This window comes from Symphalangus syndactylus, chromosome 10 (genome assembly GCF_028878055.3).
Source record: "Symphalangus syndactylus isolate Jambi chromosome 10, NHGRI_mSymSyn1-v2.1_pri, whole genome shotgun sequence".
Classification (NCBI taxonomy): domain Eukaryota; kingdom Metazoa; phylum Chordata; class Mammalia; order Primates; family Hylobatidae; genus Symphalangus; species Symphalangus syndactylus.
The window spans coordinates 6573551-6597683 of NC_072432.2; the positions used below are offsets into that span (position 1 = coordinate 6573551).

At 50.3% G+C, this 24133-nt stretch overlaps 2 protein-coding genes across 14 annotated transcripts in view; one reads left to right on the forward strand and one right to left on the reverse strand.

The window, feature by feature from the left end:
• WDR37 (WD repeat domain 37) overlaps window positions 1-3921 on the forward strand; it is a 143480-nt gene extending 139559 nt beyond the window's left edge. For 7 of the 11 annotated variants that reach the window (XM_063609991.1, XM_063609992.1, XM_063609990.1 and 4 more), the window contains one exon: window positions 3244-3921. In XM_063609991.1, the coding sequence (XP_063466061.1) occupies window positions 3244-3335 (92 nt within the window). In that variant the 3' untranslated portion in view covers window positions 3336-3921. Of the gene's footprint in view, window positions 1-2223; window positions 2815-3243 lie in introns of those variants that run through there. The other 4 variants (XM_063609996.1, XM_063609994.1, XM_055296346.2 and 1 more) reach the window with 4 other exon arrangements.
• A 794-nt stretch (window positions 3922-4715) lies between these two features.
• ADARB2 (adenosine deaminase RNA specific B2 (inactive)) overlaps window positions 4716-24133 on the reverse strand; it is a 531551-nt gene continuing 512133 nt past the window's right edge. The window contains exons 8-11 of one of the 3 annotated variants that reach the window (XM_055296338.2): window positions 23609-23790; window positions 23255-23362; window positions 6556-6734; window positions 4716-5059 (exon numbers count right to left, since the gene is read on the reverse strand). In XM_055296338.2, the coding sequence (XP_055152313.2) occupies window positions 4883-5059; window positions 6556-6734; window positions 23255-23362; window positions 23609-23790 (646 nt within the window). In that variant the 3' untranslated portion in view covers window positions 4716-4882. Of the gene's footprint in view, window positions 5060-6555; window positions 6735-21039; window positions 21457-23254; window positions 23363-23608; window positions 23791-24133 lie in introns of those variants that run through there. The other 2 variants (XM_055296339.2, XM_063609981.1) reach the window with 2 other exon arrangements.

Genomic DNA, 24133 nt, shown 5'->3' on the forward strand with positions numbered 1-24133 from the left:
CCTCCTCCTGGGTGGGGGCCACGGCAGCAGAACAAAGGAGCCAGGAGTTTTGGGACGGGGACTAACAAGACAGCAAGAAAGGGAAGAGGCGGGGAGGAAAGAAAGGGGCGGGAAGGGAAGTGAAGAGGCTGAGGGGAGAGTGAGTGAAGGGGCGGGAAGGGGAGTGAAGAGGCTGAGGGGAGAGTGAGCGGAGGGTGGTGCCGGCAGCCACTCAGGCTTCCCAAAAACAGCCTGAGAAGGAAGCTCCTCTGTCTTCACCACATCTCTGGTCGGTCCCTGTGGCCTCTGCTCCTGCCTCCTCACTTCCCCACCATCCTTCCTTCACTTTCTCGGATTCAGAATTTGTGGGAGAAGTTTGACAGGGGCCACCACCAGCTCCTGCAGTGGCGAGGGACTCGGACAGCGGCAAGGCCTACGCCGTGTCCTCCAGCCGCCCACCTCGCCCCACATGGTGGCAAAATACCAAAAGACCTTAAAATACCGGCGAGGCAGGGGTCGGTCTGTCCCTGCTAAGAGCTGCCGGGGGGTGCTACAGCCTCTCCTGCAACACAAAGCTTCTAAATTTCCACCTCCAACCGCGAGCTCTGCAAAAACCGCAGGCGAGGACAGGCTTTGGAGGTGTGTGGGACGGCGGCTCCCTGATGTGGACTAGGGGACTCTGCAGCCTACCTGAGGGCTGCAGGAAGCCCACAGAGCCTCACTGGGTTCTGTCGGGTGTTACGAGAGGCGGCTGCAGTGATCCAACGGCAGTACAGAAAAAGAAAGGCTCTCACCTTCCCTTTGGTCTCCATTAGAAAGTGATACTTATTGTATTTTGGGCCAATTAGTCAGATTATTTTATTAGAATGGCTTCTTAAAAAAGGGCATATAAGTTTCCCTAAATTAAAAATGTCTACTTTATGTACGTCTCAAATGTCTTTAATTGTTTTAAACAATATACTATAGACACATCTTGAAATTTATCATCTAAAAATAGGATTTCATCAAAATACTCTAACTATTCTGGGCATCGATATCCTCTGTATTTACTGTTTATGGCTCTCCAGACGTGATAAACATTATATCCAGAAAAAAAGCATGTGCCTTTGTTGATAAGAAAAGCTCCCTGTGAAAACAAAATGAGATGGAGAAATATGATCTGTGTGTTTCTTTGAAAAGGAACCCAGCTTGATGTTTCTGAGGAACAGGACTCATCACAAAGTCAGCATGGTGTGATAGATATATACAGATGTAAAGAGAATCGCAGGAATGGAAAGGAAACAATAGCTATCGACCCGCACATCCTTTCCTCGGCAAAAATAAAACCCACAGAAACCCTAACTCCATCCCTTGACATCACACATAGCTGCAAAAGCGGGGCTGGAGGTGGACAGCAGAGGCTGCCTGGCCATGCGGCTGTTCCCTGTGCTCCGTCCTGCAAAAAGGCCAGAAACCACCAGACACTAACTTTTTGACTAAGAACCAGGCCGGAAACCACATTGCTGACCTTCCCGATGGGAAAGCAGTGTGTGTTTTGGAGGCAGATAAAGGTGGTGTTGGTTTTATGAGGACTTTTGTAGGGGCCTAAGCAGGCATGAATACAGACTACAGAAAATCTGAAGCAAGGGCATGAATACAGACTATAGAAAATCTGAAGCGAGGGGCTTGGCGGTGTGAGGTGGTGGGAAGTGCAGGGAAGCCAGGTGGTGATTTTGAGGTGGACTTGGAGGGGCGGGCCTGACTTCATCAGCCCCCCTTGTGTGGTGCCCAGCGTATTTACAGGGTGACAGAAAGTGACCCGTCCCCTACTTGTGTCTTACTCCCTCACTTGGAGGGGGGTGCGTGGCCACTCTTAAGACCAATTCAGTGGTCAAAACTGCAGGGCAGACCTGGCCTGAAAGTGGTGCTGGGATGTTCTGACCTGAACCCAAGGGCGAAATCCTCAGACTTTAACACCAGCCCTTCCATCTCTGCAGAGGTGGCACAGCCCCTCCAGGCACATCCAGGGCTGTGGGAATCCTGGGACCCGGGTCTTCCAGGCACTCCTGGTGCTGTGGGAATCCTGGGACCCGGCCCCTTCAGGTACACCTGGGGCTATGGGAATCCTAGGACCTGGCCCTTCGTGGCTGGGTCAGGCCCTGCCAGTTGGGAGGAGCCTGCGTGTGGCGTGATCTGGTGTGGCATGCCTCCCGCATGTGGGGTCACCCCTGACTGCCTCGACTACCTTCCCTTTTCACTACCCAGGGCCTGGGACCCTCCTCTCCTTACATGGGGTCCCCTCTGCAGCCCACATCCCCTCTGACAGATCCCTCCACGGAAAAGCTCCAGCACCTCAACCTCACTCTGGCTGCATTGGAAACTGTTCTCTCGCTATCAACCTTCTCTGAAGAGCTTTAATCTCTCCTTCCATGGAGTTTCCTGTGGACTTAATACATACACTTGTACTAATGGGTAGCATGGAATTAATGTGTGGCTTTCTCCAGATGTGGACGTCGATATTTCAGTAAAGTCTGAGTTGTTTCTGGAAGGTCAATGCCTGAGACAAAATGAATCCCAACCCCACAGCTGCGGCTTCATGATGCTGGCCACTGCGTAGCCGAGCGCTTTCTGAGTCCCATGAATCAGACCCTGCGTCGTCCCTGTGACAGTGAACTCTGCTTACAACATAGGCCCCCTCGCTGCAGAAACTGTGATTTGGAGCCCACTGGGACAAAGCATCATATGCTTCTCTAGCCAGCATCTCAGATGAAGGTGATTTGATACCTGGGTGGGAGACTTCAGCCAGGAGCTGGCCGTGCTCCCATGCATTCAGGGGAGTGCTCACTTCTGACGGCTGCGAACGTCTGAGCCACCCATCGCCTCTTGACCCTAAGTTCTCTAAGCTTCATCCTAGTGATGTCAAGTTACCGGAACTTAATAGAAACTGGTCGTTTGAGCTTAGCTTTTGCACTGAATTAAGATTTCATTCATTTTTGCGATTTTTATAAAAGATTAATGTGAGTCCTTTATTTGAAAAATGTTCTTTTGAAACTTTATCTGGAAGAAGTTGTCTACTCCAGTGCCTGTTTTCTTTTCTAAAATAACTCGAGTGATAAATTTGGCCTGATTTTAAATCCCAGGAAAAGTTTCTATTTCCATACTAATATCTCTACTTCTTATTATCTTGTAACAAATAGCTACAACTCAGTTTCATTTCTGCCTTCTCATTATGATAACTGTAATTTATTGCACTTGACTATGTACAGCATGATGTTATTCTTGCACTTTCTGGGGTGGTCAGCTGGGATTCTTTCCGGGAAGCCCACACCCCAGAGGTGGACACCACCATGCTTTGCCATCTGCCATCACTGTCGTGAATTTCAGAGATGGATTTTTTAAGCTGGAGAAATGAGAGACTGGCTATCTAGCATGATGAATGTTAGAAATGAGTTCTTGGTGGTGAGATGACAGCAGCTCGAGGTACATGGATTACGTAAAGATACTTGGAAAAGAGCCTGACCCTGTATGAATACAGTGCCTCGGCTCTCAGGGATGACCCTGTGGGCTAAAGGCCCCGTGTCCCATCTCCACTGTGCGCTGAAGGTCTCTGGTGTTGGAAGCCTGCTCTGAGGGTCACAGAATCCTGCCTCTTACATTTTTTGACAGCTGAACTTTTTTGGGGTCTTGTCCTGCAAGGTGTTGATTGGAGAATCTGAAAGAGTAGAGAGCTGGTAGCCTCTCAAGCTGAAGGTAAAGGTTGTTTTGATTTTATTTTGTGCTTGCTTTCTAATGAAAATTTAGTTAAAAAGTCAGAATTTGATCAAAGACTTGGTCTCCTTATTACCTGGTAGGGAGGTTATAGGGTGGTAGCTAACCCTTACACAACCCAGACCTCAGTGGCTCTCAGTATCGGCCACAATAAACCAAATGCCATGACAGACTGAACAGGCGTGGGCCAGGTGTTTCCAGGCTCCCCACATCTACAGTGCGTGGTCCGGGTGTTTCCAGACTCCCCACATCTGCAGCACGCGTGGGCCGGGTGTTTCCAGGCTCCCCACATCTGCAGCACACGTGGGCCGGGTGTTTCCAGGCTCCCCACATCTGCAGCACGCGTGGGCCGGGTGTTTCCAGACTCCCCACATCTGCAGCACGCGTGGACCGGGTGTTTCCAGGCTCCCCACATCTACAGTGCGTGGGCCGGGTGTTTCCAGGCTCCCCACATCTACAGCGAGCATGGGCCGGGTGTTTCCAGGCTCCCCACATCACAGGTCTTAACTCTGCCTCGCCGGGGTTTTGGAAACTGTTCCTTCACTTTGTGGGAATGGCTTTCCTTTCTCTGGTTCTATTTTAGGTGTTCGGTAATGTCGTGCATCTTAAATCTTTTTTGAAAGGAGGTGGAGTATAAAAACCTAAATGAATAGTGAAAATAATAGAGGATTCTTATTGGTTTCTCTGGGGCTGGGGTGGGCATGGCTTTTCTCTTCGCTTGTGGCTTATCTTCATGTGCCCCCTCAAGCTAGTGAAACCCCAACATCACCAAGAGGCGCACGCAGGGGTGGGGTGCAGGGATGGGGCCTGAGGCTCACTCCTCCCTGGCATCGTGTCCGTGCCTCCTTCCAAGGCTGCAGCTAAAACCCCTTTGCCTGAATGGAACCCCTCCCTCAGACTCCACAGGAAGAGTTGGCGCTAACTCAACAGTGCGTGTGCCCCTGGCTGTGGGGGACAGGGTTCTGGGGCCAGCGATCTGGAAAGAGGCATGTTCTGAATTCGTCTTGTTGCTCTTCCAAACATTGCACACTCGCGTGTTTCTGGAACACCAAAGTAAAACGAATGCAGGGAACCGGCCGACCCGCCGTGTCATCCCCCAGACAGGGTCCCATCCCTCCAGCGTCCCACTCAGCTCCAGCAGCCAGGAGCCCGCAGCCTAGAGAGTCAGTAGAAACTGTTGCTGCTCCGGTGGTTTCCTCACCCAGGTGCCCAGGCCAGCCTTCTGAAAGGCCTTGAACAGCTGCTGTTTCACAGACTGGTAGGTGTGCGCCCCCAGCTTGGCCTCACAGTACATGGAGGGTGTGTCTCCAGGGCTGGGAATCCGTGTGCTCAGCTGCGGACAAGAAGGAGAAAGAGCCAATCAGACACCAGCAGAAAAGGAGCTTCTGCCAGGTGAGTTTTACGTGCCAGGCATCAGCTCCTGGCCTTGGCCTTTTGCCTTTCTTTCTCCCACTATTACAGAGAGCAACTGTGACCAGGTCCTCTGGCAATTCCACAGGAAACCTAGTCATCAAGGAAACCCGCTTCATCCGAGGTGTGAATGATCAATGAGCAGATAAACTTGACTGCTATTAAAAGTACGAACACTGTGCAGGGGCTCCAGGCAGGGTTGGGGACGGAGCGGGGCAGTGGGAACTAAGACAGCATCACAGTGGGCAGGGAGCAGGCTGGTGAGAGTCATGTCAGCTGAGCAGGAGGATGATGGAGCTGGGGCGTTTCCTCTGCTAGCTTTCTGAGGTGTGCCAGGCAAAGTTTTGCAGCAACACAAGACAGGGATCAAGTGCAGCTCTGATACCCCCACCACGGGGCGGGGAGTCCAGGAGGGAAGAGGATGGGGCCATGGGGGACCTCCGAATCCCACAGCGGGTCTTCCAGGGAGGCACTCACCCGGGGGTCACCTCGAGCATGTGCAAGAGGAGAGGGCCCTTTTGCTCAGCAGGACAGCATCGATGCTTCCCTGACCTTCCAAGTCTCCAGAAGAAGGGAGACCCGGGCAGTGTCCTTGAGCGGACAGGACAGAGGCTGAGAGCTGCAGGATGCTGGGCGTCAGAGCTAATATGTGCAATTCTGAGTGTCCTCTAAGTTGGCGAAAACGTTTATTTTAGGCATTAGTATGCCTACCCTGCTCTACCAGTTGAAAAATCAACAACACTATTATTCCTGTTTGGAGTCTTGCTTGGATTAAAAAATATGGAAAAATGAGTGAGGCATTTTTTATGTGTTGGCTGGTTTTTCTGTTATTTGTTGTTTTTGGTTACAGTCTATGCTTTGGAAATGCATACAAATATGGATTTTGATTTAAAATCCAGAAATATCGCTGTTATCCCTACTTGTGTAGGAGAAACTTGCTCCTAATCATGGATGTCGTGGAAATGCTTGGGCTTTGGGGTTGGGGAGAAATTCGAATCCTGAAATTCGTTACCTGTGAAATTTTGGGGAAATTACACTGTTTTTCTGAGTGTCGGTTTCCTGGTATCTAAACCGGGGATAGTATCGACTTCAAAAGTCCCCAGGAGCTGCTCCTGGGACACCCCGAACGAAGCAGGCGGTGCCGTGCCGGCTACGTCGGGTTCAGCAATGAGCTCCTGTCCTGCTTCCGCAGCTCCGGGCTGGTCTGGGGGTGGTGCCTGGGGTAGCAGGGTCTCAAGCCTATGGGGGAAATGCTGCTGGCCTGGGCAGCTGGGAAAAGGACACGTGACGGGCGCTGGGTTTTGTGTCCTGCGTCTCCCTCCCTGCAGGCCAAGTGTTGGCCTCTCCTGAGAGCTTGCTCAGGGCTGGAGCCAGGGTCTGCCTGGGCCCAGTTTCCCTCCAATGATGGGTGCGACCTACCTTGCCATACAGCCGCGCCCACCGTGCAGACAACATGTGCTTGCAGAGCCGGGATGGGCCCCCGCAGCTCCTCCGCCCAGTGGTGGCATTGATAATCTCCAGGTCCATGCTGCCCACGACCCAGTTCATGCTGAAGGGGGGCGACTTCCCTGGCTGGCGCGCCTCGGCGTCACTCACGCCTGTCGGGGAGATGGAGAAAGGCGGGCGTTAATATTCCTGGCCTCACACGGGGCTCCCCCAAGGGCAGCTGCAGGGAAGTGGAGCCTGTGTGTGAGCAGGAATGGTCCTCCCTTTTCATCCTCAGGACTGGCCAGTTCACGTGTCACCTGCAGGGTGGAGGCTGCAAATTGGGCAGGACCGTGGTGGCCGCCTCAGGTCCACAGCATTGCTGCACCTACGTCAACCTTCTAATTGAAAAGATTTTAATAGTCTGGCGATAATAAAGCTCCGTCCAGATTCCCCCCCTTCTATAAATATTTGTTAAGTGAATGAATGAACAGAGCCACGTGGAAGAGATCTGAGTGTGTGTTTATTGGGCACCTCTGCAGGCCCCGCTCTGCTGGAGGCAAAACACTGGGGCTAGTAAGCAACACGCAGCTCCCTGGCTGCCTCAGGTTTACAGTTTAGCTGATGAGAAAAACAAAGCAAAACAAAACAATAAAAACCAGACAGAAATGAGTGTAGGATCAATTGATCCGCAATGTGATCCCAAAACCACACTGGCTACAGAGTGTTTGAGACTCAGTGCAAAGTGGAAATATGGGGCCTTTTGTTTGAAAGTTACAAAGAATTTCGAGATGACAGTGGGGCATTAAACCAAGGGTGGGTTCATCTAAGCTCAGGTGCCTGTGTGAGCTGCAGGGCTGCACGTGCACGATGCTTGTCCTGTCCAGAGAGAGCCGGCATCTTCAGGGAAGCCCTCGTTTCAAAAGTGTTGCCTCTTGTGTGCTTGAACTTTTAACCCGGACCACACAGTCCTTGCAGCCCGGCTAACACTGCAGAAGGATAGATGAGGAGGTCTCCACTCTGGGGTGGCAGCTGCTTTGCAGCTGGGGGTGGTGCACTTTTTGGCTTCCAACTGTGGCCCCTGCCCTAACTCCTTGAGGTGCTCCCGTGCTGATTAGGGCTTCTGGACATGCTGCCATGAGATGTCTGGAAACATCAGTGTGCACCTGCTGAGACCCTGCCCTGTGACAGCCTGAGGATTCCAACACATGAGATTCGGGTGCAGCTGAGCTCCCCCAGTTAATTGTCTCTTCAGTCCCTTCTGAAGGCTGCATTTGGCAATGTGATCCTCGGGGTAGGGAAGGCATCAGAGGAATATAGGCTGTGGGAGGCCAGAGGCAGCACCCCGGGGACAAAGCCCGATGCTTCCCATGCCCAGGGCTTCTTCATGAACCCAGCATAGTGGACGTGGCCCTCAGACATCCATGGGCGGTGGGGGGAGGCACGTGCTGTTTGGCCCTATCTCTGCTCAGAGTCTCATAGGAAGATGCGTGGTCCACACAAAAGTGAGTCGGCAGGGAGTCCAGGCTCCTGCTCACAGCAGTGGCATTGAGACGCTTGGTTTATAACCCAAGATTCCTTGCCCCATTGGTGCCTCCTGAATCTCCTACCTCCCGCGGCACCTGCAGGGCCTCTACCGGACGCGTTCCCCAAGCCCAGCTGGCCGGGTATCTCCCTCTCATTCATGCCTCCTTACAGGTCAGCTCTGCCTCTCCAGCCCTTCCTGCCTTCCTGGCCTGCTGTCCTGCGGTGCTTGGAGGGTATTGGGGCCCCTGAGCTTTTGGGGGCCAGTCATGCATCACGCGAGATGGCGGCGCCTGCAGAGAAGAACTTGGCGTCTTGGCCAGGGCATTGCATACAGGCCACCCAAGTGCCTGCTCAGGTCTGCAGGAAGCCACCAGCTATTGGTGGAGAAGCCCAGGTATCAGCACTGGTCTGAGAGCAAAGACCTGGTGGGCTGAGCTGGTGTGAGTGGGTTCCGGCCATAGCAGACTCCTGGGAGGAAGCTGTCCCCACGTCACATGGTAGCACAGCTCACAACACCTTCCTGGAAGCAGGCTTCATTTAAATTCAGGGGAAGACCCACTCACTACGGAGCTGCACAGCCATAGACCCCAGATCCTCTGCTGCTCCCAGCTTCATCCACGAGCCTGAGCTCTGTGGACAGACTGAGCACATGGCCATCTGCCACCCACTTTGAAAGTCACTTGGTGAGCTTCTGCTGGCCACGGACGGGCGTTGTGGGACACCCAGGCGAATCCCGTTCATGTCAGCTCTTCCTTTTTCCTTCAAGTGATTCATGGTGGCAGCTGCCACCCCGAGAGCCAGGAGGGACAGTCTGGCCCATTGGCTGCTGTGGCCGTCCTACTAGGCAGGGGCTGCCTGGGCAGGGGGAGCCAGCCACCAAGGCCAGGGATGACCGGGCACCAGGAGAGGCAGTCACTGCCCTGATCTGCGTGCACTAGGCAGCCTCCCCTCCTCCTCCCACTCCCATCACCAGGCGGCCTCCCCTCCTCCTCCCACTCCCGTCACCAGGCTGCCTCCCCTCCTCCTCCCACTCCCATCCTTCTGGTCTCCATGACCGTCAGGACCAACCACTGATGTGCCCAGCTGCAAAGTCTGAACTCAGAGGAAAGCCTTTGGAGCCTGAGGTCTACACAGGACCTCCTGGTTCCTTGTCAGGATGCCCTGGCTCTGGCCTGTGCCCCTCTCCCTTCTCTTTGCGGACGACGTGGGCAAGTTGCTGCTGGCCCTTGGCCAGCTGCTGTCTGACAGGGCTTCCTCCCGACGCTCTTGGCTGCCAGGCGTGACGAGACCCAAACACCACCGGGGAGGCAGCTGTGAGGACGTGGGTGTGAACCCAGCACGTGCACTGCTCCACATGCGGGGGACAGAAGGAAGGAGCTGGCAGGGCAGCGAGGGAGGTGCTGGCGGGTGGGCTGCAGGGTCCAACCTTGCATGGGGGCTTCTCACCAGGGTGTGGTCCCATGTGTCCATGTGTGCACAGGGAGGACAGCGTCTGCTGTAAATAACATCTCAGCTCACCTGCGATGATGTAAATCACACTGCAAGTCTTTCAATTCTAACTACAACAGCCCCACAGGCTACTATTTAACATAGAAAGTGGCGTAAAACCAGGAGCAATCTTCAATATCCGAGCCTGTCCATGACCCTGGAGGTGGAAAACGCACCCCAGGGGCCTCTCCCACTGACCAGGAACCAGGTGGCTGGAATTCCAGGCAGTTTGAGTTCTGTGGCCTGAGTCATCCTCCACTTACCGCTCTGTGACAGGTGACTTCTCCGCTTCACGAGGTGATGTGCAGATCAAACCGGGCAAATGAGAGCACTTTCGGAGCACCCAGGCTACGAATGCTGCTGTTTTCATCTGAAGGAGGATTTGAAGGCCAACTGCACTTTGTTTCCTGCTCTCCAAGTCACACAGAACGAAAATGTTTCTAGTTAGATCACAGGGAATGTTTCCAACTTAGTTACAATCACTTAATTGTGTCCAGGGAATGGAGGAACCGACCAACAAGCAAAGGTCAGAGTTCCTTGTTCCTTTCACGGAAGACACATTCTGTTCCCTTTATTTGTCCTCTGCAGGGGACAGGACCGTGTGCTTACACTCTGAGCTTCTAGGGAAGGGTCTGCTCCCCTCTGTGTTCTGCTGGCAAGAGAAAAACTCCCCAAGGCAGCCTGGAAGAATAGCAGTCCTTTTCTTCTACCTTCGTCTTTTTTTTTTTTTTTTTTTTAAATAAACCTTCCATAGAGAGATCGTGTTGGGATGTTTCCTGAATACTCACACAGGCAGTAGTTTCTGACATTGCTGTAACTAACATCCGCAGCTGATCATGCCCATGGAGCCGGAATCACAGCCCAGATCCCTCGAGTCTAATGTGCAGAGAGACACGGAGTGGGAACCACGGCCCAGATCCCCGGAGTCTAATGTGCAGAGGGACACGGAGTGGGGACCACGGCCCAGATCCCCGGAGTCTAATGTGCAGAGAGACACGGAGTGGGAACCACGGCCCAGATCCCCGGAGTCTAATGTGCAGAGGGACACGGAGTGGGAACCACGGCCCAGATCCCCGGAGTCTAATGTGCAGAGGGACACGGAGTGGGAACCACGGCCCAGATCCCCGGAGTCTAATGTGCAGAGGGACACGGAGTGGGAACCACGGCCCAGATCCCCGGAGTCTAATGTGCAGAGAGACGGATGCTCATGGATGTCAGTCTCACTATTAGGTTTGCCGTTAATGACTCTTTCCATGGGACAGATCCCTCATGGTGAGAGGAAGTGCAGTCAGGAGCGGGCTGCTTGCTCTGAGGAACCAGGAGTTTCCTTCTCCAGTGTGGCCAGCAGCCAGGCCCTCTTCCCATGCCGGGGTCCAGCCCTCCCGCAGCAGATGTCCAGGCTCCAGGAAGGCTGTCTCCTCCTCACCGACATGGAAGGGCCATGGCCTCATGTGTGCTTTCACTCTTTCCATTTCCCTGCGTTCCGAATCACCCTCACGGAGGTAACTCCCCGTCCTGGGATGTCTCCTGAGGACACTCCAGCACTGGGACATCAGGTCACTCCAGGCTCTTCCTTTCTTTGTTTTGTTTTGTCCCGGGGGAGCCACTTGGTTTCTCAGGAGCCTTCTGCTCATACGTGAATGATCTCACTCATGGTGCACTGATTTTATAATTTTCCACCAATTTCCCAGGTGCTTTACGAAGACATGCAGAGTGTTCTGGGAGCTGGTCCAGTTGCTCGCCCACGGCGTTCCTGTCGAGCACCTTCCTGGCCATTGAGAAGTGGGTTTCAAAAGGGTTGAAGGGTGTTAGGGCTAAACTTTAACTCAGCTGGATTGCCTTCCTAGTGGTAGTTGTGGATAGAGCCAGACAAGGTGAAGACACATGTGCTCAGGCCTAGAAACGAAAGCCTGGCTTGTGTTTAATTTTAACTCCTGTGGCTGGAAATGTGAAAATGCATTAACTCCTGGCTCATTCCTCCTAAAATGGGCATCGGCTGATTGAAGATAGAACTTGAGTCCCAAGGACAGAGGGTGTCTGCAGCTGCAGGGGCACCTACTCAGGCCTGTCTCACATTGTTCCTCAAGATAACACAGCAGCACATACCTAGTGACCCAGTCTACCCAGAACACATGGCGCTATCTCCTTTCCCCAGAACACATGGCGCTATCTCCTTTCCCCAGAACACATGGCGCTACCTCCTTTCCCCAGAACGCGTTATGCTACCTCCTTTCCCCAGAACGTGTGGCGCTACCTCCTTTCCCCAGAACACATGGCGCTACCTCCTTTCCCCAGAACATGTGGCACTACCTCCTTTCCCCAGAACACGTGGCGCTACCTCCTTTCCCCAGAACGCGTGGCGCTACCTCCTTTCCCCAGTTCACAGCACGAAATGCCTCCTTGAGGGGATTCAGGGAATCTCCAGCAGTGAAAGTTGCCAACAGACCTGCAGCGATTGAGGGACGGAGCCTGTGCCGTCTGAACTCAGAAAACGTGAGCATCAGGCCAGCTGAGCTCCAAGGAGAAACCATCCTCCTGAGAAATTGCACACAGGAGTCTGAACTCAGAAAACATGAGCATCAGCAGCTGAGCTCCGAGGAGAAACACGTCCTCCCAAGAAATTGCACGCAGATACCCCAGTGCTGTGGACAAACGGGTACACACCCTTGCACAGGGGTCCCGCGCTTCTCACTCTGCAGGCCGTCCTGTGAGACCAAAATTCCTGTGAACCTCTGGCATCCAGAAGCTACAACAAATCCAAATTAACCCTATGGAACACTTCTGTGACGCACTTCCTGCCTTTGGTGAATGGCAACACAGGAAGAGTACTGGGCATCTCCTGCCTTCGGTGAATGGCAACACAGGAAGAGTACTGGGCACCTCCTGTCTTCGGTGAATGGCAACACAGGAACAATGATTGGCACCTCCTGCCTTTGGTGAATGGCAACACAGGAACAGTACTGGGCACCTCCTGCCTTCGGTGAATGGCAACACAGGAAGAGTACTGTCTATTCTAATGTGGTTTCCACATGCGCAGAAAATTGTACTTTTGTAGGCTGTATTTGTTTTAGGTGATTGCTGTAACACATTGCTACACACGTGGTGGCTTAAAAGAGCAGAAATCTGTCCTCATAGCTCTGGAGGCCAGAAGTCTGAAGGTGCAGGCAGGGCTGTACCTCCTCCAGAGGCTCCGGAGAGACCCCTCCTTGACTCTCCCAGCCTGTGGTCAATCCCAGGCTCCCTGGCTTGTGGTGGCTTCACTCCCATCTCTGCCTGCATCTTCACTGGCTTCTCTGCATGTGCCATATCTCCCCCGCCTACCTCTTCTAAGGACAGAGGTGGCTGCAGGCAGGACCTACTGAGATAATTCAGATCATCTTCTGTCTCACGATCCTTAGTTTACTTACATCTGCAGAGACCCCTTTTTTCAGAAAAGGTAATTTACAGGTCAGGGATTAGGACTTGGCATCGATGGGGGCCATTATCCAGCCCACTGAGAGTGAACTTCGGGACTGGTCTAAGGATGGAGTGAGCAGCGCTCTTCCCGGAGGAGGGGCAGCCCCACGCTCTGGGGCTCACAATCCGCAGAACAGGGGTTTGCACGCTCTGGGCCCCACAATCCGCAGAATAGGGGTTTGCACGCTCTGGGCCCCACAATCCGCAGAACAGGGGTTTGCACGCTCTGGGCCCCACAATCCGCAGAGTAGGGGTTTGCACGCTCTGGGCCCCACAATCCGCAGAACAGGGGTTTGCACGCTCTGGGCCCCACAATCCGCAGAACAGGGGTTTGCACGCTCTGGGCCCCACACTCCGCAGAATAGGAGTTTGCATGCTCTGGGCCCCACGCTCTGCAGAATGGGGGTTTCTGCTCTGGGCCCCACACTCTGTAGAACGGGGATTTCCATGCTCTGAGCCCCACACTCCACAGAACGGGGGTTTGCAGGTGGCAGCTCATGGGCTACTTCTGCCCGCATCTGTTTCTTTCCCTCTGGACCTTCTGTATGTGATGAGGACCAGCGGGGCTCACAGTCCAGGAGGGTGGGGGGCCGGAGCTGCCCAGACAGCAGTTCTGTGCCACCGGCTGGGTGTGCAGAGCGACCTGGGTATGCACGGGGCGCCCAACAAGTGCACCTGCTGGGTGAGGGTGGCCTCCGTCGGGTGGGACCTTGGATTTGAAAATTTGTGTAGGAAGCCCAAGGAAGGGTGAGGAAAAAAGGTGTCCCTGAAACACTGTGTAGCCTGGTGGTGAGCAGGGTCAAGCCCCACATTTTTTTAGTAATTGCTCCCAGGCGGCCTTGGGAGTAACGCCCTCGCTACCCGAGCAGCTTCTCCCTGAGCTGTCTGTAAGTGAACCACGCTCACAGACGCTTGTTAAACCTGGTATGTAACTCAGGGATGTGTTGGCATTTATTAATTTGTGAATATACCATGCAGCATATGGGCCATTCATCTTTGATAACATTTTTTAGGGAGCTGTCTTATTTCAGAGTAGATCTGTATAGGAATAAGCTGGTCTCCTGGAGCCTTTGACATGAATATTCTGCCAGGCTGTCTGGTATACAGAGATCAGCATGATGAGATTGTGTGACCTTTTTGCTAAATGCACACAATCGTGTTAACAGTGGTCTCTGGCAGCAGAGCAAATCTGGACTCACTTCTGTGACATACTAGCAGTGTGGCCTCTGACAAGTTAATTAACCACTCCTACCAGCACCGCTTCAGCTACCACCATGATCACCACGACCACTACTGTTACATCACCATTACTAGGACCAGTGGGGGTGAATCCACAATTCATCCATGGAAATGAGTTTTACTGTGGCTCACGGAGCTATAAAAAGATGCCTGACTTGAAGAAAATCCTTATTTACCTTTTTAAAAAGGCATTATGTAAGTGAGACATTACAGCATTTCTTCAAATAGTGAGCCTACTATATTACAATGTAACTCACTTTCCCAAAATTAAATTTACACAAGACATTTCAGGAGCATAATTTTTACATGCAGTGAGACAAGTCTGTGTCGCTGGGTAGCACTGCATTTAATTTTGCAGAGTGAATGAAATAGCATGCCATCTGCGCCTGCACAGATTCATAAAGCTAAAGGAATCAGAGGGATCTCCTGAGTTTTCTATATGGCCAGACGCGCTGTGGGGTCTTTCTCTCATGCACACCCACACACCTTTAATGGAAGTAGAGCTGGTAAGTTTAATGTGGACTTATGGATTTGGGGTAACTAACTTCTAAGGCTGTATCAATGCCGTTTTATTCATTATCATTGCTATGAATGTCTTTATAATTGTCAGTAATTTTATAGCTGCTGTCTTGCTTTGATACAGCGCATTCCATAAGAAACATAAAATGTGCTATGGAGGCTGGAGATGGTGGGGTTAACTGAGGATGGACAGCTGGTTCTTTCTGCTGTGAGATAGTCCTAAAAACTTCTGTGGGTTCGGCCTGGCATGGTGGCTCACACCTGTAATCCCACCCGCCAAGGCGGGTGGATCATGAGCCATGACCATCCTGGCCAACACGGTGAAGCCTGTCCCTATTAAAAATACAAAAAAAAATTAGCCGGCGTGGTGGCGGGTGCCTGTAGTCCCAGCTACTTGGGAGGCTGAGGCAGGAGAATGGCGTGAACCCGGGAGGCAGAGGTTGCAGTGAGCCGAGATCTCGCCACTGCACTCCAGCCTGGGTGACAGAGCAAGACTCTGTCTCAAAAGAAAACAAATTCTGTGGCTTCCTGCAAGCCAGAAGGGAATGTGAATGTTGAGAACACAGAGGCCATGGTGGCTTTTCCTCGCCTTCCCTCATGTGACTGGTTTGAGGTGGAGGTGTTGAGAGGGTGGAAGGCAGGTGTCTGCAGGGCGTGGAACGGGCCACGCTGGCTGCACTGTCTGTGAATGTCCTGGGTGCGAGTTCTGCTGGGACGACAGTGATGTCCGGGGATGCCAAGGCCTGGGTGGTGTCCTCTCAGGAGGATTTGTGCCTCCACTATTCTCCAGGAACTTGATTCCTAAGAGACCACCCAGGAGTCACGAGGATGGACGACTGCTCAGGTTCCCCCTAGTTTAAAGTGCAGAGGCTCACAGGAGGCTTCAAAAGATATGAAATTTCCATGGCAGAGGAAAGAATCTGCATTTTTCATTTTTCAGCCTGATAATGACAATGACTTTTGGCTTCCGTAAGGATTGTCATTATTTCAAAAGATATGGGACAAAGGGACTTTGGGGGAATGGGGTCTTTTATTGTTCCAAATTATGTTTTTTTGTGCCCTAGTATGCAAAATGTAGTAATGTGCCAGGTTTCAAACTGGATAAAAGTGTGGCTGGTTTTCATTGCTCTTCAGTCCGCATTACTCATTTGAGATCGTTTTTCTTAAGCCCAGATAACACATTGAGTGTTTCCTGGAGAGTTAGACTCTGTCAGTGTTTGTCTGCAAACGCTGTCTCACCTTTGTTTTTGAAGGATACTTTTTCTTGATATCAGATCGTAAGTTGAGATTGTTTTTCTATCGGCATTTTAAAGATGCCATTTCATTGTTTTTTTGTCTTCTGAGAATCAGTTACCAGTCTGATTTAGCTCCTTTGAAGTGAATTTGTCTTTCCTTTCCTGACTGCTTTTAAGATTTTTTTGGTCTCTGTTTTTTAGCAATTTAACCACTGAGATGAGAATTTAAAAAAATTATTCTTGGGGTATAATGTGCTTTTCAAATCTGCATTTGGATGCTTTTTGTTTGTCTTGGAAAATTCTTAGTTATGATCTCTTTAAATATCTCTCCTGTTCCATTACTTTTTCTTTCTTTTTCTGGAACTCTTATTACATGCATTCAGACTTTCCTGCTCTCTTAGCTCTCTTTTGTACTTTCTGTGTGTGTGATGGTTCATTTTATGTGTCCCCTTGGCTAGGCTGTAGCACCCAACTAGATTAACTGCGAGATTAACCAGCAGTCCCAGGTATTTCTGGGAAGGCACGTTCAACGCGATTAACATTTAACTCATTAGACTTTGCATAGAGCAGGTTACGCTCTGCAACATGGCTGGGCCTCTTCCAATCTGCTGAAGGCCTGAAGGGCAAAGACTCAGGTTCTGTGAAGAAAAATAAATTCTGCCTCCACATGGCCTGTGGACTCCAGATGTGCCACTTCCACTCCTGCTGAAACTTCCCACTTGCCGGCCTGCCCTGTACATTTTAGACTTGCCAGCCTACACGACTGCATGAGCCTATTCCTTAAAATAAATATCTATCAGTCTCTATCTATCATCTGTCGTCTATCATCTATCTACTGTCTGTCTATCTATCTATCTATCATCTATCTATCATCTATCGTCTATCATCTATCTACTGTCTATCTATCTATCTATCTATGTATCTATCATCTATCTATCTATCATCTATCATCTATTCATCCATCCTCCATATATCATTTCTGCCTTCTGTGCTGCATTCTGGATGTTTTCTTCAGAACTGTGCTCCCATTTATTAATTCTCTCCTGTGCTGTGTTTATTTGGTATTAAACCATCCTCTGTTAAATAAATTATTTTATTTTCTGTATTTCTGAAATTCCTATTTGGTTCTATTTTTTTCTGAGCTTTCATCTCTCCCCCTAAGTGTTCCATCTTGCTTTAGAAAATGTCCTTTCTCCTACTGAGCATGGTCATATTAGGGTCTGTGTCTGAAACTCCAACTGGAGCATCTGTCCTGCTGCCTGTTGTTTCTTCTGGATTTGGGTTTTATCTCCTGTGTCTGCTTATTTTTTGTGTGTAGCAATATTCTATTTATAATTTTTTTGTAGAGTTATTTTGATCTAACGAGTAAGGGGACCATCTTAATTTAAATCAGGAGTGGAGACCATTTCAAGCTGTAAACACGGTAAGGGGCTGTTTGCCTTGAGCCCACCTTGGCCCTGGGAGGCAGGCTGACCCGCCGCCTTAGCCTCCTGTGGCTGCTGAAGCACCTCTCAGCCCTTCGGCTTCTCAGGGACTCTTATGGGAAGATCTCCTCTCCCATCCCTGTCCTTCCCCAGGTCCTGGCCTGGCAACTCTTCCCTCTCCTGTTCACTCTCTGGTGCCACCAAGGAGAATTGCAGGTGCCCCTGCCAATGTCTCCCACCATCCTCAGGGTTTGCGGTGCGGTCCCAGGGGGAGCGGGATTCTCCAGCTTTACAGAATCTTCAGGGAACCATCATTCAATTACTGTCAATGCTGTACAGGTTTTTTTTTTTTTTTTTTTTTTTTTTTTTTTTTTTTTTAAGATAAGGGTCTTTAGTCCCTTGTTAAGTTTTATGACTGGCAAACATTTCTCTCTCAGAATGGCAGAGCTTTGCGTGCCTGGGTAGGAGAGCACATCTAGGCAGAGACGATGTTGAAAGGTTTTCATGCCAGAGAAACCTCAGAGTTTTGACTCCAGGGGTGTGACTGTGAGCAATGAGGGATGTCCATGGAGAGGCTGATCCCAGTTCAGAAGAAGCTGGATGGTGCTATCAGCCCCAGGCTTCTGAATCCTTGGAGAGGCTGATCCTGGTTCAGAAGAAGAGGGATGGTGCTATCAGCCGCAGGCTTCTGAAGGAGGTATGGCTCACTGCAGCAGGGCGAGGCTTTCTAGCCCCCGAGCCAGCAAAGCACAGGGGGGAGAGTCTGGCATCCTAAGATGACGGCGGGGGCCAGGTGGCTTTTATGGCACCATCCTAGTCTGCGCTTTTCCCGTTAGCCCTGCGACCACCTTCATAACCCCACTGAAGCGAGGCCCACATGATTGTTTCAGGTCTGGGAACCAAACAGCAGCCTGAAACCAGCTTGAATCTTCCCTTGGTGAGAAGGGAGAGGAAGCCCGCTGCAGCCTTTCCAGAGAGCCTCTCTCTCCTGCCCGCTTACCTCGCACTCTCAGCCCAACCCCACCCATTTCCCAAAACCCTGTGGAAGCCCTTCTCCCAGCTCCATTTCCTCATTCCTCTAGGACTCTGTGCGGTGTCACCGCCACACTGAGAGTGCTCCTGACCCTTTTATTAGGGCTGAGGGTCACTTTTTAATCCTTCTTTTGTCTTGTTTTTTTTTTTGACAGAGCACTCATATTTTGTTTGTCCGTCTCCTCTACTGGAATGCAATAACCCCGAGGTATGGATTTTTGACTATTTTGTTCATTGCTCTATTCTCTGTGTAGGATTTTGTCCGGCACTTTGTAAATCATCAATGCACATTTGCTGAATGATTGAGCAAATGCCTGGATTATGCTGATCAATTTCTCGATGTTGGATACATTTAATGTATTGACAATGAAAGTATTTTCCTGGAGTCAATGATACAATTCTCAGGAGCGATGTAATTAAGTTCTTTGCTTAAATTCTATTGGGAAACAATTCCTTAAGATCATGGTGGAAATTAAATGAAAATTAATTATTATACAAAATATTTTTAAAAGGATTCTCTAGAAAATGAAAACAAGGTTTTTCAATAATTTTAAATTTATCATAAGCTATGTGCCATCTAATTTGCCTAGAAAGTTCTGTGCTAATCTATAAAAATGTCTTATTAAATAGTTCTTTGTTGAATTTAACTTTTTTAGTTTTCATGAAAAGATATTAGAATTTCTTTTCTTTTTTTTTTGTAGACATGGGGTCTGGCTATGTTGGCCAGGCTGGTCTCAAACTCCTGGCCTCAAGTGATCCTCCCACCTCAGCCTTCCAAAGTGCTTGGATTATAGGCATGAGCCACCATGCTTAGCTAAGATTGCTTTTTAGATTATTCTAGCGAGATTTATAATTTTTTCCACCAAAAATTCCTGCAAGGGTACAGGAGGATAAATTCCTAGCTCTAGTGACTGTAAGAAACAGCAGGCTGCTAAAATATTTTTGTAATGCTTATATGTTTATTACTAAACATTTGTAAAAATTGTGTAGGTTACTCCAAAATAGACCTCTGTTTTAATGTAAAAATAATATTGCAAATCACTTACCATCTGGATAAAATATTTGCTACTGCTTCACCATGTTATTTTGCAAAATACTCTTAATGATCATTAATTTCGGAAATTTCTCCTGAATTAAAGAGGCCTGATACTTCGTAGAAATTTCCTCAACTTAGTGTGACAACATTTTGAAAATCTGGACTCATAAAAAAATATGGACATAAATGGCAACAGAGAGAGACTTTGAATGCCAAAAATAGGTGGCATTGGGAAAATTCATAAGCTATTAGTATTGGTACACATTTCAGTACGTATCTAACTTCACATTTTAGTACGTATCTAACTTCTTTCTGACAAATGGCTTTGCTGTGAAACATGGACACCTGAAAGGGCTTTGGACGCCCCAGCTGGCCCTTTTCACACTCCAGGAAAGTGTGTGCTGTGAAGGAAGACAGCCCCTATTCTCCTCTATTTTATCACCAGCACTGCAATGTTCATCACACAAACATAAACCAAGAGTCTTAAACAAGTCATAGTTCTAACAATCAATTCTCTGGGTCCATCTCTCAGATTTCATGTTCATTGCTAAGACCTTGAGGTGGGCTGTAAAAATAATCACAGTTTTATCTTCAGTGTGGACTAAGAAATTAATCATTGACAACATAGCTATTAAATATGCCATTAACACAAACAACGAATTTATCCTACCCAAATTTTTTTTCCCTTTTTTTCTTTTTTCCCTGATGAAGAGAAATAAAAATTTAGCCCTGATGTTGAAAGCTCAGAGAGGCATATATCCTCAGCTTGGTGGAACAGGCCGTCAAAGTGGCTATTTCATCTCACTTTTTCCTAAAAGGATGATTATTCAAAGCATAGATTTTTATTAATTACTATCCCCATCATTTTGTTCATCTTACTGAATTCAATGAGAAGGACCAAGGGCAAACTCCTTTAGGCTATCTGTACTCAGGAAATAATGCAACTTTTGCTGAAGGATTCAGGGTTTGAGACAGCCTCGAAATGGGCTTCTGGTCCTGAAGTTTTGCCGCAGGTTTAGACTGGAAAGTGCAGAATTTTTCAAGTATATCATTCAAGAACATTACTATGCATCCCGTGACTGTGTGAGTAAGGGTACCTTTTTCAGCTTGGTTGCTTCTTTTTAACTCAGAGCTGATTTAGCCATATCTAAATTGCTGGGCCTCATTCTGCTAATACATAAGCTTCATCTTCTAAGGCAATTCTGCAAACTGACCTTGAGGGAAGCTTCAAGCAAACTTCATTTGCTTATTTGAGGGTGCTTTTTATTATTATCCCTATGCAAGGTCTCTCTCTCTTCCTTTTGGTGCAAGAAATTCTGATGATTTCTTTTCAAAATTCGCATGATTGGTTTGTAAATGTCCATGAAGAACAATGCAGGGACAGCTTAGGGGCTGCCTGCAGGCAAGATACCAAGATTTAGGCTCATTTGCATCTCCAGAATAATGAAAACCAGATTCCCAATAAGCATGTAAATGGAGGCTGAAATATTTAGTCAGGCTGCACTGGCTGTGGTATGGCAGGTGCCGCTTAGGCTCAGGAGTGGACAGGTGCCACCTGGGATCGGGAGTAGGCAGGTGCCACCTGGGATCAGAAGCAGACAGGTGTCTCTCGGGCTTGGCCATTATCTGTGCCACTCCATGATGTCAGGTGGATCTGAATTTCTCTAATTGTGTTTTCTAAAATTCACTATGTTCACACTTAGGATTAGAAATTCTTGTTTTTATTTATGTTGAGATGTTCCCAGATGGACACATGATTGAAAATCAGCACTGGGAGACTGGCTGCCAAGGGTGACAAGCCAGTGCCCAGGGAGGGCAAAACTTGCTCCGTTGACGGTGGCTTGGGGAGGACGTGGTTGCATTTGTGCTCCATATTTCCTTGTGCTGAGCAAGCTTAAATAAGCCCTTCAGTAGGTGCTGGACACAGAATGAGGATGGCCTAAGGAAAATGCACAGAAAAAGAGTGCAGGGCCCACTCGTCAAACAGGTGAAAATCCTCTCAGGTTTAACTCAGAAATCTAAGAACTGCACTGAGGCCTTTGGGGCCCCCAGCACGGGAACACTTGCTTTGAGTTCCAAACCGGTGATTCCAGGGCTTTTCGGGGCCCACTCCAGAGCGGTTTTTTCTGTTCAACCACAGTGAGTAAGGAGTCGTCACTTTTAAGAAAAAATAGGGGAAAGAACCAAAGGAAACAGGAAAGCAAGAAAGAGGTTGAAACTGGGTCCAGAATCACTGTAGTGATTGGCCATTTCAACAATGCATAGAATTGTATGGGCTGTGACTTGGAGGCGCACCTTTAGGCCCTCGCCTGGTGGGAGACGGCGGCCACTGAGTGTCTTGGTGACGACCTGGGAGCAGCGGCTGCCCCTCCCTTAGCTGCTGCCTCTTCCTGCGAGGACTGTCTCGAATTGTTAGTTACTGTGTGGTTAGAAACACGGACAGCTGCCCTAAGAAACTGTGCCGCACTGCCCAGGATGCAGAGTGGTACGCTGAAGGAACCAGGGGTTTACCACCAATTGGAACTGTGTTCAAGTCCTTGCTCCCTACTGATGAGGGTTTTGGGTGAGGTGTTGAATTTCTGACTCTCTTCCCATCCCACATTAAGACAACAGAGGGGCCGGGTGCAGTGGCTCATGCCTGTAATCCCAGCACTTTGAGAGGCTGAGACGGGTGGATCACTTGAGCCCAGCAGTTCGAGACCAGCCTGGCCAACATGGTAAAACCCCATTTCTACTAAAAATACAAAATTTAGCTGGGTGTGGTGGTGCATGCTTGTGGTCCCAGCTACTCAGGAGCCTGAGACATGCAAATCACTTGAACCTGGGAGGCAGAGGTTACAGTGAACTGAGATAGCACCACTGCACTCCAGCCTGGGTGACAGAGAGAGACCCTGTCTCAATAAAAAAATAAATAAAAAGACAACAGAGATAATAACCTTTGTCATTGGCTGGTGTGAGAATCGAGCAGCACAGTTAGGTGCTTTGCACAAATTATTCCAAAAAACTCCCACTCCTGCCCCCACGAAGCCCTATTTAACCCCTGCTCTTATAACTTAGAGCAGTTTTAGAATCCTGGGAAGAAATCCTAGGCCCAGTGACTCTCAGCTGCAGCAGGAAACCACTCTTTTATCTTCCTGCTTTCTCTTTCAGGTGATTTGGTTTAAGACCCAACCCCGCCAAGCCCGTGGTGTTACTCTCCTTCTGGGGCAGAGGTTTTCTCCATTTCCCCCACATATCTGCCTGATTCTGCCACAGGCAGGCCCTTCAGAGAGCTCTCCCACTCCAGCAAGGGAGGCTGACTCAAAGACCTGGTGTTCTGCAGGCCCCAGCATGAGGCTGGCAGTGATTAGGAAACCCTCCCCCTACTTCCCTTTGTTCCTGTGAAAGGCCAGGAGTCACCTCTTGTCAGTGTGTCCTTCACAAAACCCTCCCGAGACCACACCCTGGTCTTTCTAGGGCACCTCACAGCTGCCAAGGGACTCTTCATCCTTGCAACTGGCTGTGTGCCAGGCAGCCTGGGCAGGCTCCAGGTAACGTGGGGGAAGTGGAGGCTTGGGGAGGCTCGAGTCTCTGAGGACATCTGGGCTGTGGGGAATCCTGGTGCGGAGCTGGCCCAGTACCCGCAGAGTCACCTTGCAGTCTCTGAAGGGTGTGGAGGGCCTGGGGCTCTGGGTCCCGAAGACCCGCTCTGGCCACGTGGCCCTGGTGCCCCCCTCTCCCTGCCCCTCCTCACCCACCTGGCTCTTCCTCAGCATCGCCTCCTGTGGGCGGCCAGGTGGGCAGGTGGGGCCTCTTGGGTGAGCCCAGCACTAGCGATTCTGTTTTCAGAGCTCCTTCAGACACCGCTGTGAAAACAGCAGCATCACACAATCGCGAATTCACATCAGGACCTGGCCTATTGCTATATGCAGAGAGACGCTGAAACCTTTCATCATTTTTCCTTTTTAAAATTGTAGGACTTTGCCCATTAAATCCTAAATTGCCACTAGCCAACATGGGTGCAGTCTGCCAGGGATGGCACTGTCGGGCACACCTGCGTTTGGCCTGGTGGTGGGAAGGAGGCGGAGGGCCCCCGGGATGGGGGTTCTTACCGCTGAGGAGAGGCCGGTTGTGCCGGTAGGAGGCGGGCAGCTGGCCGACACCCTCCATGCGGTGGCTCATGACGCGTGCGAGGTGGCCCGTGTGGTGCAGGCTGCCCACCACGATGCTCTGCAGGTACACGGGCTCCACGAAGTGGGACAGGAGCGCGCCCTGCAGCCCCAGGACGTTCCACCTGTGGGGAGAGCCAGCGGTCAGCAGGGCCCCCCAACCGGGAGCCCAGGGAGCCCGGTCCTCTCTGCCCATCTGCGGCCTGGTCCTGAGGACCTGTCAGTCTTCCCATCGTGCAGACCTGGGGGGGCTTCCCGGGAGTGCCCCAGACTCAACCCAGCCATCACGGGGGCTCTGGGGACACTGTTGCCTGGGACTGGGCTCCGCAGGCCCCTGTGTGCTAACAAACGCTGCTCTCTTTTCTGAAAATGAGTTGTTAGAGTGGAAGCTGTTATGTTCTCTCTGGGACTTAGAATTTGATTTTTTAAAAAAGATACTCTGTCCCAAAAATGAATCTGAATTTTTCT